The following is a 16,815-nucleotide window of genomic DNA, read 5'->3' on the forward strand; positions in this document are numbered from 1 at the left end:
AAAAGCTCAGTTTCACTGTGGAATTCTGCCAGCCCCTTCTCTTGCTTTTTTTTGGCTTCTAGTGTGGCTCTTTCGGAGCTGAGCATTTTGTAGCCCCATTCCCAGTTGCCTTTCTTCCTGTTGAGATTGATTCTTGACTGCCTGGAAGCCTGGGGATGCTGTTTTGCAGATCCTGATTCCTGGCCTTTATGATAAGCTTGGAGTTTCCCTAATACCCAGATTCTGCTGAAATCTGCCAAGTAGAGCATTTCTGTGCCAAGGGCTTCCAGGCTTTTTGGCCTCATGGAATTACCTGTTTTGATAGCTCGTTGCATTTTTTTTGAATTTGCTTTGTTAAAGTATTTTAGTTCTACATTAGTCCTTTTGCCACATGCAACTACTGACCAACGTTGCATTCTTGCTGAGACTGACTTCATATACTTATATGTAGTGAGAAAAAGAGGCTACAGGGTTTCTCTTTCTGTTGGTACCACAAGGGATTCAGGAGCTGTACCTCAGACACCAAGACCATTTGGTCAGTTCAGGTTTGTTGGAGCAGTCCTAACCCAAAAAAATGACTAAAAATTGTGGGGTTTTTTTGTGGTTTTCTTAGGACAGGTTGTCATCTTGGTCATATGGCTCCCATATGACCCATACCTCCCATCACAGGTACAGAAGTGTGGATATTCCATATTGGCACACAAACAAGGTCAAGTGCAGATGTTTTGATTGGCTGCCTTACCTGCTGCTCCTTTGCCTAATTCAGGTGTTCCTGAGCTGGAATTATGTAATTAAATATGTTGGTGAATGACATCACATAGTGCAAAGGTCTGATGTGGAGTGTCATCATATCATGTCACCTTTTCCATTAACAGGTCACATCCCACTGATTCCTAGGTAGCATGTCTTTTGTGTATTTAAATACTGAGCTGTGAGTAATTTGGAGAAAGCAGCTGTGCCCTGGTGCATTGAATGTTTGCAGGTTCTGTGCTTGGACTGACCGTGTTGCTCCACTGGATTATTTCCTTCTCACTTTTCCCCACCCTCTGTGTTGGGTGTTCATTTATGATGCCTGTGCCATAGCCTGTAATTCAGCCATTAAATGCTGACACTATTTTATATACTCTTGTATCTTTTACTGCCAGAAGGCCTTCCACACTACAGCAAAGATTAGAGAAGTGTCACATATAAAAGATTTTTTTAAAAGGAAACTTTTTTTTTGTTTCCCCTTCCTGATTCTCTGTGTTATTAAGAACCAAACTGCTATACTTAATCTCGAATTGTATTTTTTCCCAAAAAATGTTCTTTCTATTCTTGTTCAGTTACCATCTCTGTGAAAGGTAAAGCTCTCATTTTAAAGGATTAAGATGTGTGATAAAACTCCAGAGAGAGCAGAATTTATTTGCTATATATACAATTAGTTTGTCTATTAAACTTTTTGCATTTTTAGAATTAATCTGGTGAGAAAGATCTGGTTTTCTTTTCATCTTCTTACTGCGAATGCAAAATACCAGGCATGGAATAGGTTTCAAGGCTCTACTTTTACTCTTGTTATTAATCCTTAACAAAATTATGCATTATGTGCAGTTGTTGCACTGATTAGAAATGTGTGTGGCATCAAGTAATGTACAAATTGTATCAACAGAGTGTTTTATCATCACTCCATTGTTTGTAAGAGTATGTCCATGTGGATGGAGAGGTATAACAGGCAATAAATAGCAATATCTTCTTTCCAGTAATTCTGAATACAGAATGGGGGAAATATCACGAGTTCATATTATGGCATTTGGAACAATAACAGTCAAACAAAAACTTCCTGTATTTATCCAAAGTAACACTTATTTTCTGACATCAATTGAATTGAAAATCGCCCTGATTATCTCAGAGTCCTCTGTTATCTGAACATACTCAATATCCTGTATTCCCCTTGGATAATTGAAGTTTGACCTTACACTATTTTTAATGAGGTATAAGATTTAACTCATTTACCTATAGTTCACATTTTAGGATGGATCAAAGGAACCCAAATTGATGAATGTATAATTAAAATCACATTTATTTCTCTTCATGATTTCACTGCAAATACCACGCTGTTGATGAAAGCACTTTGATAAGTGGCTGTGTGCATCAAATGCATCAGCACAACTTGCTGTAGATAATCCTCCCTCTGAAAGAACACCTTTACACTTGTGTGTCTCAGTGCACAATGCACAATGGTGAGCTAGCCACTTTTGTTCAGTGCAGTGATATTTTTTTCTCGTTCTTTGCCCAGGATGGGTTGATCCTGGAGAACATGCACGATGTGCCGTACACGGTGCGCCCGGGCCCGGAGGTCACTGCAGCCATGGCCGTGCTCGGTGCTGCCATCAGACACAGCTGTCCCCGTGTCCCTCTGGGTGTCCAGGTGCTGTGTGCTGCCAACCAGCAGGCAATAGCCATTGCTCTGGCTGCAGGTAATGCAAAGGGCTCCTCAGGTATTGCTGCTGTTGCTGTGGCATTCACTCTCCACAAGCTGCACCTTGTGCTGGCACAGATACCATGGAAAGCTGTGCCCTGAAACAGCAGCAGTTAGGTCCTGAGAATGATGCCTGCTTGATTAGAGTGGGTGGTGCTTGTGCACTGCTTCACATGGAGGCTGCTAAAGGCTGCCACCACAGCTTTCTAGGTGAAACCTGTCTAAATGTGCTCATTAGTTTAAATCTGCTGGTGTCTAAAAGCCCCTTTGGTGTAACTTTTATTTATTTCAGTTATATTATATGTGAGGATAAATTTAACCCACGGGGGTTAAGCATCCTGTTTCAGTATCTATTTATATGTTGTTGCTGCTACTGCTGTCCATGAAAACTAAGTTTTCATTGTCTTTTTTTAATGAATGAGTAGAATGAAGCTTTTTATATAATGACAAAAATTGAGTGTATAGATAGCCAAAGTACTTAAAATTAAATTGCCTTTGGGGGAATCAAATATAAATTAATCTAGCCTTATTGCATGAATCCTAGACTTGGCTAAACTTCTTGCTCTTACTGTTTGCTGAAGCAATTTTAGTTTTTCATATGTAACTCTCCCTGATGTAAAGGTGTAGGCTGGCTTAATATGGAAAGTCTGTATTTCCTAAATTCACAAAATGAGGGTTAATGCATGTTTTTTGCCTGAATTGACTGTCATTTTGCTAAGGCTGAACATTTTTGCATGTACCAGTTTCACAGAACCAGGCAGAAGATGCTGGTGTCGAGTGAAAGCCATACTTCAGGTACAATCATGCAGTGGCAGTTTTAATTATGCCTAATATGTTCTAAAAGCCTTAAATTCTTGTTAATAGATGTGTTTTGAACTGGCATTTCTTTTGTGAGCTTTAAAATCAGATGTTGCCATTTTCAAAGTATCTTGCCATTTGACAAATTGAGAAAACCGAATTTTTATTGCTGCCTTGGAATCTATATAAAAACCTCAAATAGAAATGGTAACAGAAACCAGTTTTAGTTTTTAGAGGTTACTGCATGTGGGCCATGTGAGGTACATAGGTATTTGAAAAAAAAAAGTACATACCCTATTTTTAAAAGCAATCCTTTGAGGAGCAAAAATCATCACTAAATAAGGGATATGGTGTGGAAACAATGTATTTCTCTTCTTTGCAATTATTAATGAAGGGAAGAATTCCTGGAGGGCTTGGGTTTTGCTCAGCTCCACTACTGTTCTGCACTATTTCCTCTGTAACTGTAGAACACCAACCAGGAAGGGCCTGTGTTTAATGCATTTCATTGCACTTCTCTAAAAATGATTGTCTCAAGTTCACTGAACAGGGAAGCAAAAAGAAAATCTCTTTAAGCAAAACCATAGTCAAGTGGGTACTACTTTGTAGATAGCAAATCTTTAAACAGCTTTTCTGTAGCAACTTAGTAGTGGCTTTAATGTCAATACAGTTTTGATAGGTAGCTATTAACAAAGCAAAACCTGTATGCTCTCACTACACAAATAATTTGTTGAAGGTGTTCTAGCTAAAAAACATATGTAGCATCTTCTGCCTACTGTACAGTCATTTCATCTTCCCTGTGGAGATCCCTGTCTTTGGTAGGAATAACTGTTCTTAAGAGAGCCACACAGAGATTTCCTAACTGGTCTCTAGGAGAAGGTAATGATTTTATTTGGTAAAGGGTGGGAGGAAATCCACAGGTCTGCAGTGTGACTAGGAGCTCAGCTAGCTTGAGCAAGGCCTGTAGGATCCTGTGCCTGGGTGAGCCTGGGGCACTCAATCAGGGCTCAATTTTTAGTTTATCTTACTCATAAATTTAAAAAAAAAAGTTTCAGTTGGAAGGGACTTCAAACAGTTATCTAGTCCAGCTGCCCTCTCTACCTGAAACTGCTCTTTTCCCTTTAAGAATCAATTACTGAAATTGCAGTTCTGGATCAGTCCTCATCAATGATGATGGTGCAGTTGATAGCTGATAAATGAGACTTCATTGTCAGGAGATACCCCAGATCTCTCCATGTCTTTTGCAAACACAGCTTTGCTGTCTGAGCCCATTCCTTTCCTTCCTGCACCAGCAGAGTGGGAATTCAGCTACTGTCATCCACAACACTGTTTAGGATAGGACAGAATTAGGCAGAGCTGTGTGCTGTGGTTTTTGCTGCCCTTTTTAAGTGCCACCATATTAATGCAGTGGTGAGGGGAGGCAGCTCAGCTGAGAACTGCAGCAGGGAGCACCCAGAGGTGCTGTGAAAGGCAGGGAGTGCTGTGGATCCTGCTGGGAGAGCTGCTGGAGACCCTGCTCCTGTGCCTGCAGCCCATGCTGAGGACAGCAGGAGCTGCTGCAAGACAGCGCCCTGAGAAGTATTTTTGCAGCACAGACACTCTGTGCCTCCAGTGTCAGCAGCAGACAAAGTCAGTGCTCCTCTAAGAGTTCTGTTTATTAGTTTTTATTGGATATTCCCTATTCTTCTTTTCCAATGAAACTACAAAATGTGTTTTTCCCATATAAGTCAGAAATGGGACTGCCTATTAACTATTCAGTGGCTATTACTTTTCAACTTGCCAAATGTGCAAGTAAGCAGTAGTATCATTCTCACAATTTTATGAGCATAAAAATGAATTCATTAGCAGAATCTGATTATGGCTTCATAAAACAGAAGGGTAATGATATGGTGCCTGAACCTATTACACTTGGTTAAAAATTGTATTTTCATGGCCTCCAAAAACCCAGATTGAGAGTCCAGCCTTGCTAAACTAAGAACAATCCAGTGTTTAGCAGAAAGTCTTATATTACTGCACTAAGGAAACACAAACCAAACATCAACAAAGAAGGAGTAAGCAGTGGCTTCAGTAAATGAAATTACTCAATGAATAGCTCCTGTCCCAAGTTAAACCTTGATTGCTGTGAAAGTGTCATGTCTCTAGGCTCAGTTTTATGATTAGAGAAATAATTATTCTTATATAACTCTGAATTATACTGTGAGCTTGGGTGATGTAATTAGAAGCTATAGCTTTTGTTCCTCGATGTAGAAATCTCAGTTTAGTTATTTGCACTGAGTTTATCACCCAGTGTCTACAAGCACCTGCAATGGCACTTGTGGCACACTCTTGTCTTTGGATCCTGGGAATACTGTGTGCTTTGCACTAATCTCAAGGCACAGGACAGCTTGCATTTGATTTGGCATCCATCTGTGATGTTTCTTGTGAGCTGGAGTCTGTGTTGCTAAGCAATGCAGGCTCTTCTCTATCAGGCAGAGCTTCTGTTTCTGCAACTTCAGGGCTTTTGGAATGAAACTGGAATTTTAAAATAAACAGACACCTTGTCATTTGGTAAATAAATTTTCAAGATCGGCTATGTTTATAGTTGGAATGTGCTAAGGTAATGCCTCTGTTGCCTAATCAGTTGTGGGTAGGATTGCATTCTTGATGACTGTTTCCACATGCATTGCTTTCCTTTGAATGATGTCAGCTCTAATTAAATGTGCATCTGACTCCAAAGCTGGAGCAGTAGCAGAGCTTCAGAAGGGCTTGGAAGACACCTCCAAGGCAAGCTGGAAGAGCAGCAAAACTGCCCAAGATGAGTGCAGAGCTTTTACAAAAATGTGTAAAAGAGGCAGGTTTTAAGTGACAGGTTCAGGGCTATGAAAGCCAGGAGAGAAGTGGGGATTGCAATAAGGGAGTCAGAATTAAGTCTTGTGCCTCACTGTTGTGGGCTTATTGCTCTGTGGTCCAAGGCTTCAGTCTCACAGCAGAGATATTTCAAGGCTGTGGAGGGGGGCCCTGAATGTCAATGACTGGCCCTTATGAAGTAATTACAATTCATAATCTTCCTCTTCAGTATCCATTCCACAAAACCTTCCTAGTGACAAAACTTAATGAATATGGTGGAACCTGTGTTTCTAAGGCATGGCAGAATTGATGGTTGGAGTAGAATGGCAAATGTTAGACTCTTCCTAAGCCTCTGGCACAGCTCTAGAAGCAATTTGTTGATGTGGTGCTGTGTAGAAAACACAAGCTATGTTCAGATGGAGTCACATGGGTTGCATATAACATGCTTCAGGCTGTGTTTTCTTGCCTAATTTCCCAAAGAAAGACAACAGTGTGTGTCTTCTGTGTCTGTAGCCTGGAAAGGGGGAAGAGATGCAGGTCAGTGACCCTTTTTGGAGAGAAAACATGTCATTAGAATATTAGAGCTATGTTTTACCCACCTACTCCTCTGCATGGCACATCATGGCAGCAGACAGGGCAGGGTGTGCAGCTGCCTGTTCTGAGCCACACAGGGACAAACTGAGGGGGAGAGAAGGGGCCCAGGGGCCGGGGGAAAACTGGTGGGGTCAGTGGGAGAGATGGGAGCTGAAAGCAGTGAGATGGGAAGAAGTCAGAGAGAATAGGGGCAAAAATAAAGAATGGAAAATATGTGGAAAAATGAGGTGGGTTAGTCCTAGGGCACATGAAACAGTTTGTGTTGGGATCAAATAGGAAGGGCAGTAAGGTGGATTTTCGTTTGCTTTTAGTGTTTTTCTTTTAATGTTGCTTTTTGAATGTTTTCAGGTCTTGATTTTATCCGGGCTGAAGGGTTTGTGTTTTCTCATGTGGCTGATGAAGGGATTATAAATGCCTGTGCAGGTGACCTGCTGCGATACCGAAAACACATTGGAGCAGACAACATTCAGATTTTTGCTGATATTAAAAAGAAGCATAGGTAAATAAAAGCAAATTTTTATGTAAATATGAATGCAATAATGATCGTATATTTTTCTCCATTTTCTGGGGGTTTTTTTATGTCAATTTTCTTCCAGGAAAGTTAATCATGTAGGGAGAAGTTTATTATTTAAGCACAGACTTGCACTGCTGTAAGGGGATACATTTGAAAATAAATTTGCAGCTGTAAGTTGCAAGTTGCTTTATTTGTGATGTTTGTAGTTGTTTAACCTTCAGGTTTTCATTATGCCAGCTATGAAAGCCTTGCATCTGGTATTGAGACTTTGTATGCATGTGTAAATGTCTATTATGTTTAAAGAAGTTTTGTTTCTGAAAGTTAGGTATCCAAGGTTATTTTTTAGTTATGAAGGCAGTTGCCATATAAAAGCATCCAAGAGATCATAGTTTGGCATTTTAAAAAGCCTTTCTTCTCCTTCCTGCCAATAATACTGATTCTTGCTACTTAAATCAGTGCTGTCTATGTAAGGGTTATGTTCTATGATTATCAAACAGAAGGAACTTATGACAGATAAATTCAGTTTCTTTTCTGCTTATACTTTATCTTACCTGTCACATGGTACTTTCAGCTATTTAGATGTCACTCTTTGGATTTGTTGTTTTTTTTTCCCCAGAAGAACTGCTCAAGTGCTATGTATTATACATGCTAAATAACCTAATTAAAATGTTTGTGTGTAGTATGTGAGCAATCATGAGAATAATCAAGTTTGGAAGATCTTAAATATGTAATAAGCAGGTAATAAATTTCAAAAGAGAAAGGAAACAATGCAGTGTGGTGGTCAGGTGAAGCTTTTCAGGTCCTTTCAGAGCAGTTTGTTTCTGATTATTTTTTATGTATATATATAAATGCAAATACACTGCATGAGACTTTTTGTAAATGAAATTGCATCATGTAATTTTTATTTTTAGTCTTGACAATTTGATGAATTGATATTTGGATTATACTTCCCATTTTTCAAAGAGTTGGCATTTAAGAAAGGCAAAGAAGCTTTTGTTTCATGCAGAAACATAAAAGGAAATGCTGAAGGACTTCTTGGTCGAGCTTTTTAATGTAGAAAAGTGCAGCTGCCACTGAGAGCTGCTATGCTCCTGTTCTTTAAATGAGGAGAAACTGTTCTTGTGCCATCAGCGCTCTGCAGTGCAACATGTTTGCCATAGCTGTTGTTTTCTGTTTAAATACAGAAAAGCCAACAGTGTTGGATGTTCAACCAGCAATGGCTGGAATTCTTTCCAAGTTTGGGACCACATAAATTAATAGTTACTATTGCAATAGATTTCAGACAAAGTGTGTCACCCATACATCAAAGCCTGCTGTTGAACAGCTGGGATGCAGGTGTAATTGATGCTTGTAATTGCTGTGTAAGATGATTCCTGTGGTTATATCATAGGTATTAACTATACTTTCTGTTATTGGACTTGTGGAGGTTGTTGATTCTGCCCTAGGCAACAGGATCTGATTTATGAATGAGGGCACATCCACAACTCCCACTTGAAGGCAGAGAGCTCTGTGTGCTCAACACTTCTGAAATACAGGTGCTTGACATGTAAGCAGCTGTCTCAATTGACACTTGGTGGTTCACACTTAGCACTCACTCTCTAGAGCCAGGAGACCCGGAGGAGCAATCACCGATCAATGAAGGAAAGGGTTGGTTTTTAACTCCTGCTCAGGTGGCAGTGTCCCCTGGTGGCAGTGTCACCTGCCAGTGTGAAGCTGGACACTGCTAAAGCAGCCCCTGGGGGTTCTGCCAGCAGGAGGGTGGGGACACAGGGCGTGAGTCCCTGGTGTGTGACAGGCTGTGTCCCTGCAGTGCTCACGCCCTGACCGCCGATGTCAGCGTGGCGCAGACGGCGAGCGCAGCCCAGCTGTTCCTGGCCGACGGCGTGGTGCTCACCGGCACGGCCACCGGGCACCCCGCTGACCCCCGGCAGCTGCAAGGTGAGCCAGGGCACCCAGCTGGGCAGCAGGGAGGGGGCAGCTGCCAGGTGAGCCAGGGCACCCAGCTGGGCAGCAGGGAGGGGGCAGCTGCCAGGTGAGCCAGGGCACCCAGCTGGGCAGCAGGGAGGGGGCAGCTGCCAGGTGAGCCGGGGCACCCAGCTGGGCAGCAGGGAGGGGGCAGCTGCCAGGTGAGCCAGAGCACCCAGCTGGGCAGCAGGGAGGGGGCAGCTACCAGGTGAGCCAGGGCACCCAGCTGGGCAGCAGGGAGGGGGCAGCTGCCAGGTGAGCCAGGGCACCCAGCTGGGCAGCAGGGAGGGGGCAGCTGCCAGGTGAGCCAGGGCACCCAGCTGGGCAGCAGGGAGGGGACGTGCTGGGGACAAGGAACTCTCACTGTGGTGTCACCAAAGGGGTATCGGGACAGACAAAGGTGATACAGAGACTCATCATCAGAAGGCATGAAAAGGCACTTCATTATTGAAATCCACAGTTCTTATAGAAACAATGGTGGACCTAAAACCTGATTGGCCTTTAGGAATCTTCTCTCACCTATTGGTCAAGAAAGGTCAGCTCCTTCTTATAAACATCTTTGACAAACAGAGATTGCCTGCCTGGTGCAGAGATTGAGATAATAATTGTTTTAATTCTTTCTCTGAGCTTTCTCACAGCTTCCTAGGAAAATCTTGGGAGAGCTATGTCTCTCTCTGTTCAGAGGTTGTGATACCACACTGTGGGGTTTGATTTGATCAGAATGATCATATTTGAGATGGTACTTAGATGGGCTGTGGTATGTTTCGATACAACAGTTTGGCAGGGCAAAAATGACAATTATTCCAAGCTTTTATAACACTGGGTGATGCTGAGGCTGAAAGAAAATACTGTTTCATTTGTAAAAACCCCTAATATAAGAAAAAAACACTTTATAACCCTAGAAAACTAGCTATACCAGAACTAGCCATATTAAACTAACTAGCCAACCATAAATCTTTTCATTGAAGGGTTCAGTGTTTTTATATTTCACAATGAAAATTGAATTCTTGCAAGAAAAGGGGCATTTTCATAAGGCAACATTCCAAATATTAATACCAGAGAAAGTACTGCTCGGAAGATTTTCAGAAAGAATACAAATCCATTGCTAGACAGGAAGATATTAACATCAAAATACTTTTTAAATAGTGTGGACTTTTGTCAAGGGAGACTCATTTGACCTATGAGTTCTGACCTTTGCAGAACTGCTGTGATTCTGATATTTTTATATTAGCATCAGTTTGGGCTGTGTTCATGAAACAGTATTGCTCCCATGCTAGAATTAAAGTTCTATCATGGGGACATTTAGTTTTCATCACTAGTTTTAATTTAGATCAATGGCTTGAATTTGAATGTCTCACTACATAAAATAGAATGTGTATTTTTTTAGGTTTTACTTTACCCAACACTCTGTAACTTGGCATGTTTTGAAGTTCCAGTGCACTGTATTGTATCCAATTTATCAGCGTGAAAAACATACTTTACCTGTCAGAGATAAGCTGGGCCTCAAGAGGCTGTATTTGTATCTTTTGTGTTCTATTTTTGTATCTCTTGAAACAACATAAAATCATTCCATGGTTTTAGGGCTTTATGTATATCACACATGCTTAAGAGCATTCAAAATGAATGTTGAACTTCTCAGAATGGTTTTCTTATTTCATACATATTAAACTTTTTGCTAATAAAACAGATTACAAATTGCTCAGTCACCAATGCTAAAAAGAAAATGATGGCTTGGTGTGAACACTGAGCCTCTTGAATTAGCTGGGTCTTTTGGTACAGCAAATCAGAAATAATATGTGGAACAGGTGATACTGGAAGCTATGCCTGCTTTAGAGACTGCAAAATTTTGTTAATCTAGAGACCCATCCCTGTTTGTACTTAATGTCTCCACTGTTATTATTGTAGATCAAATAACTTTTAAAAAATATTTGATATGTCTTTGGGCAAAATCCTAGGTTAAATTCTGCTTTCATGTATGCACATGCAACCTCCATTGATTTACTGCATCAGAGAGCAAAACCTGACCTGTAGGCCCAGAGGCTTTTTTGTCACAGGACCCCAACCAGACAGAACCACAGCTTCTGCTTTTCTTTCATGTGAACAAACTTGTCAGTCCCTGTCTCTTTCTCTTTCTGGGTCCAAAGAACAAAATGAATCAGAGTTGGCAGCTGTAATGAAGTACACTAATTCTGTGTTTGGATTTGTGTTATGAAAGCAGGAGTGTGCAGATCATGGGTTTATTGTACTTAGATCACAGCATTTTGGATGTTAGCAGGCCCTCTCAGGAGAAAGATGTCTTAAAACAGGTAAGAGAAGAACTTAAAAATTCCACAGTATAAAAAAATGACAAATTAGGCATATCTATGTCAGGAAATTCTTAAAAGGGATCAGATCTACAGTCTACAAAGTTGGTGTTGATGTGAGTGAGATTTTGCATTTCAGGAATTTATGCAGCCCTGGCAGTGCTGTATTACAGTGATACAATTGGGCACCTTTCATCACACTGCAAAGCAGCTCTTGAAAGCAAAGCTGAGAGACAGATGAGATTTTTGTCATGTCTCTTTTTCAGCTTTGTTGTGCAGTAATGTAGAAGTGGTTTTGTCTTTGTGTAGAATTGATTGATTTGTGATGGGCTGTGGGAAGTGTTTCCCTCTCAAGGCAGAGATGTGTGTTCAGTCAGGTTTTGTTGGCAGTTTGTGTTGCTGCCTTCTGGAGGCTGGCAGGCTCTGCTCCAGGGCTGCCTGGGCACTGCAGGGCACCAGAGGTCGAGGGAGTACGAGGTCTGAAAAATCAGGCTTCCTGTTGTTAAGGAGCAAGAATTATAGCTGAGCATTTTGAATTCATTAATAAACCATCTTTTCGTCTTAGAGGTTATAGGAGTTCCAGTTTGCTGCCTTGTGGAATATTCTTTGGTTGGATGTGTGATGTGTGAACCCATCAGGTTTTTTCTTTGGCTCTAACTGCTCAACTACCTGCTTTGCATCCAGTTTGTATTTTGAGTGACCAAAGCTTTGCACAATGACTGCTCAGTTATCTCTTTGAGCAAAACAAAGTGTCTCAGCTGAGTAACCTGTGGAAAACAGGTACATAATGAATTCCAACAGCTGGCTGTGACTGTCACCTCCTTAATTACTGTTCATAAAAGGGGCCTCAAGACTGGCTCACCCCCTCTCATCTTTTGATGGCCAAAATAGAGACTGCTGCCTGTGTGATACCCTCAGAGATAGAAAAAGTACTGATCACTCATATCTCCTGTTTAGGCCCTAAATTTAATGACAGAGAAAAAGTCCTTTGAATTAAAAACCTAAAATGTGTTAAGAGGGGGAGCATTACCATAAACAGAGTGTTTTGTATGGTACAGTGATCACTGCAATGAGAAAGCTGTTAGAGAAGAGTAGTCAAGCAAGTTATTGGCACAGTGGTGCTTATTTTTACACCACTCTTTGCCATTGTTTTCAAGCTAGGAGCACTTGGCCTTTATTTCATGAAACTTGTGCATACCATAGTTCAAATGCTTTCATTGTGCTTTGCAACCAAGCACGATTTCATTGGCTTTTATTAAAGACCTGTGTGCAGCTGTGCTGCCACAAGAAAGAGCACAGTGCCCTCTAGTTACAGTCCACTGGAACAGAGAAATCTGTGTAAACTTCAGCATCTTGTACCTGTAACATCACAAAATTGTCTCCTTTTTCTCACTATGTCAAGAAAAAGAATGCCAGGAAAACGGAGAGATTTGAAGCAGAGCTCCGTGTTTAGAGATATTTTGACAGTGACTGAACATTGCCACACAAAAGCACATCTCACTGCTGTTGCTTTATTTTCTTTTACAGGTTAGAATTTGTATTAGCACAGCCAATAGACAAATCACCTACTAAACAACTTTAGGCCCTGGTGTGCATCTGTGGCATACTTGATGAGGTAACACATCTCAGTGTACACTGAGCACTCCCTTTGCCGTTCTTCACATTGTCATTCTGGATAGATCTGCAGCCCAGGAGATGTGTGTGCAGTCTCTGTGCCTCGTGTAGATCACAGCAGCACTTGATACCTTCCCACTTTGGAAGGCTTTGGGTTGTTCTGGAGTTTCTCATCAGTCTCAGGCTCCACTGGCTTTTTCCCCTTGCCCAGTTGTTTCAGACCCATATGAACTCGCTCTCTTTAATTATTTGGCTCTTTGGTTTTCCTGCTGATGTGAAATAATTATCAAGCAACTCCCTGCTAACGTGCTTTACACACTTGTAAGAACAAATATTGACTTGGAGCCTGGTTCCTCTGGGGATTTAGTCAAGTACTGTCACAAATCTGTGGTCAGATGCACCTTAATTGTGTGCTGGTAGTGATGTAAAGCAGATAGGATAATCCTAAGAGCATCTAGATATTATATAAATAAAAAATAAAATTTAAAGTAAATCTCCTGGTTTTTAGAACAGGATATTTGTAATAATGCTATAAGTAACTAGGAATTATTTTGTTGTTGTAAGCAGAATGACTAAGAATATCAAATATGCCTAGAAATAACTTAAGTGTTAATCATATATGCATGAGCCATTTGATTTGTTGTATGTTTTCAGGAAGGGCTCTGCTGAATGGTTTTATTTTCATGTTAAAATATTTTAAGAGGGAGTTATTGTTCCTAGATGGAAAAATGGTAAAGCATGTGACCTAAAAAGAGATTCAAGAACATTTTAATTGATCCCCTTTCTTCAGTGAAGTAGGAAGGTGATAAATAATTAGTCTTCCCTGAAGCATAATTAATAAGTTAGGCTTCTGATGAAACTTCATTTAAACAGTGTTTTGAAGCAGACTTTTATTTGTTGCATGTGTGCTTTCCCAAGTTACCTCAAGCTATAACTACCTTGCCATCAGCTTATCACTAATTAAGCCAATTTATATGTTTTTAAAGGTCAGAAATAATGGCTCACAACATTCCTCTAAGGGATGAAGCATCCAGTCCTATGAGTCACTCTTTGGATGGTCAGTTTGACATAAAATGATGAGAAGGCTGCTTAAGTTATTCTTGAGCTGGGCTTTTTTTTCCTCCTCCCAAAGCTAGTATGTTATTTTGAGCCTTGTTTTTGTCTGTTTCTCCTCTTGAAACCAGGTAAAAGATTAAGTAACACTGTATATAGGAGAAATTAGAGGCTTTTTTATCCCATTGTCATTCCTCATAGTGATATAAGACCACTCTTCTTTCTGGCTTTTGCTTTCTGGCAAAACTAGCTGAGCTGTCAGTGGTGCCTGTATGATCCTTGCTCTCTTTCACACAAGCAAATATAGGAAGCATTCCAGATAACAAAATGTAAAAAGTAAGATTTTTTTTTTTCTCTTTAGAGCTAGAGGTGTTTTTTCTAGAGAACCTGTTTCATTCTGCAGTAGAAGTAATAAATACCACAATCACAAATTTCTCAATACATTTGTTTATCTGTTGAAAAACTAGGCAAATTAGAGTCTTTATGGAGAGTTTCAAAGACAAGAATTAACCCTGATTTTGGTTTTCTTCTCCTCAGAGGTTAAGCATGCTGTGAAGATTCCTGTGCTGGTTGGGTCTGGAGTGACTCTGGAGAATGTCAGCAATTACTTGGATGCAGATGCTCTAATAATTGGTTCGTATTTCAAGAAAGAAGGATACTGGGCAAATGCTGTTGATCCTGACAGAGTCAAGAAATTCATGGAACACATAAGTAAACTGAGGGAATGAGTTTGTCAGCAAACACTGTTTGTGTTTGTTTGTAGAAATGCAGTGTGGTAAGTCCTACAGAATTAAAGCACAAATGTGTGGCCAAATGGCAAATAATAGCAAATAAAAATGCACATCATCTCCATAACTAGCTGGGGAGCCTGGTGACATACTGCACAATAACCTGGTGCTCTGATGTTTGCTTCTAGGCAGCACATTGCTGTGGTGCTCAAAGCTACCATCAATGCAAAGCCAGCTTTGAAATCTTGTGTGAGATATTCTCTCCTATAAGTCAAACATTTCCAGAGTTTAGGAATTTTTAGAAAATGTTCATCACAGGTGAGCTGAGTTCTGTTTTGCCTTTAAGTACAATAGGATGCCCTAAGTTTACAGCTAAAAGTGTTGTAAATTGGACAAGTTAATTAGCCTTTCAGTTTCCCCATCTGTAAAATGATGATAATAGCACCTACATCACACAGGGGCCATAAGACATAGTGAAGGAAAGAATGTGCAGCACTTTCATCTCTCCAAATGAAGGGCTCTTTTAAAGTTCAAGATCATTATTTTTTTCATTAGAATTGTGCATTTATACAATTGCTACATTTTTGTAATAGCACACAAAAATTTAAGATAATTGGGGTATTGATTTACTTACAATACTTATTAGAGAGTATATGTAAATATTTAATTACATTTTAAGTAGATTTGGAATGTAGTCAAAATGCTTTTGCAAAAACTGGAGATTTTAATAAAGGCTTATTATTTTTCAGCAAGCACCTGCAGCTTTGTACCTCTCTAGACTAGTAATAGTGATGTAAAAAACTTCCTTGGAATACACAAGGTATAATTACAATAGAAACCTTTCTACCAAAGCCACAGGTAAACACAAATTTTTATTTTTCATGTAAAATGTAGAGAGAAAATATTACAGTCTCACTGTGTATGTTGTAAGACAATCCCCTTGAATTTGATCCTTTAGCACTAAGGAATCTTAGAAGAACCCAAGGAATACCTGTTATGTCATGGCTGCACAGAATGTGGGCATTTATTTTCATTCCTTGGGACTGAGAGCTGAGTTTGTCCTCTGGGATCTCTCTTTCCTTGATGTGTACACATCAGGCTTGTGCTGATGCCAATGAAAGTGGAATTGTGGATATCAAAGCAAGCATACAAGCATGGGGTTTGTGGCAGCTGGCAGAGCACCCATGCTTCTCTGAACAAGATATATCCTCCTTCCAAAGACAGATTTTCAAGATATTTAGTTTTGTTAACATAATGGTGATTCCAGAACATCACAGTATGAGACTGTCTTCTCAGGTTTCTTTTTTCTGGACTGATCTGTTTCCCACATGACTCCCATCAAAAGCAATGAAATCTCTTTGGTGTGTTGCCCTGCTGGAAAAGATGTTCTTTAGGTTCTGTGGCAACCATGGCTTTTCTCCCTTTTTCTCCTAAATGCACTGACACAGCTTCAATGCTCAGAAATCCTTTCAGGTGTCTGTTTGTTGTGGCTGCACTGCTTTGTCAGAGTTCACATTTACACAGGCACTTCAAATCTGTGTCACAGTGCTTTCCTCAGAACCAACAGTTGTGTCCCAACCCCATCCCTGTGGCCTTACAGGGCTCAGGAGACTGTTTCTAGCTGGAACCTAACCCAGCTTGTACCAGCCACACTCAGGGGCTGGGGAAAGGAGAATTGAGGTTATCTTCCTGAGTCCTTGCATCTGCAGCTCACCAGGCTCTTGGTAGAGGCAGTCAAGGATCATGAAAAGATGCATTTTGAATGTTTATTCCACACAGACACAGCATCTTTGCCAGGTAAAGCAGTGATCTGGTTTAGTCTTACAATTCTTAGCCTGAGTGATAAATGTTATTTTGTGTCCTCTGTATTGTGAAAAACACATTAAATTAAAATAAATTTGCTTAGATAGTAGTAATATCCATCTGTTTAAATCAGTACATGTGTTTGGTCTTTGTGCATTTTGGAGTGTCTTGTGTGTGTTTCCATAC

At 40.4% G+C, this 16,815-nt stretch overlaps 1 protein-coding gene across 3 annotated transcripts in view; it reads left to right on the forward strand.

The window, feature by feature from the left end:
- The window catches only part of LOC132332576 (uncharacterized protein F13E9.13, mitochondrial-like), a 30,444-nt gene that overhangs the window by 6,241 nt on the left and 7,388 nt on the right, over window positions 1–16,815 (forward strand). The window contains exons 3-7 of one of the 3 annotated variants that reach the window (XR_009487934.1): window positions 2,252–2,432; window positions 6,998–7,148; window positions 8,974–9,101; window positions 14,636–14,731; window positions 15,576–15,684. Coding sequence is in view for 2 of the 3 variants with exons in the window: in XM_059857013.1 (XP_059712996.1) it covers window positions 2,252–2,432; window positions 6,998–7,148; window positions 8,974–9,101; window positions 14,636–14,826 (651 nt within the window). In the remaining variant the exon portion in view is untranslated. Of the gene's footprint in view, window positions 1–2,251; window positions 2,433–6,997; window positions 7,149–8,973; window positions 9,102–14,635; window positions 16,732–16,815 lie in introns of those variants that run through there. The other 2 variants (XM_059857014.1, XM_059857013.1) reach the window with 2 other exon arrangements.

This window comes from Haemorhous mexicanus, chromosome 12, assembly GCF_027477595.1.
Source record: "Haemorhous mexicanus isolate bHaeMex1 chromosome 12, bHaeMex1.pri, whole genome shotgun sequence".
Taxonomy (NCBI): Eukaryota; Metazoa; Chordata; class Aves; order Passeriformes; family Fringillidae; genus Haemorhous; species Haemorhous mexicanus.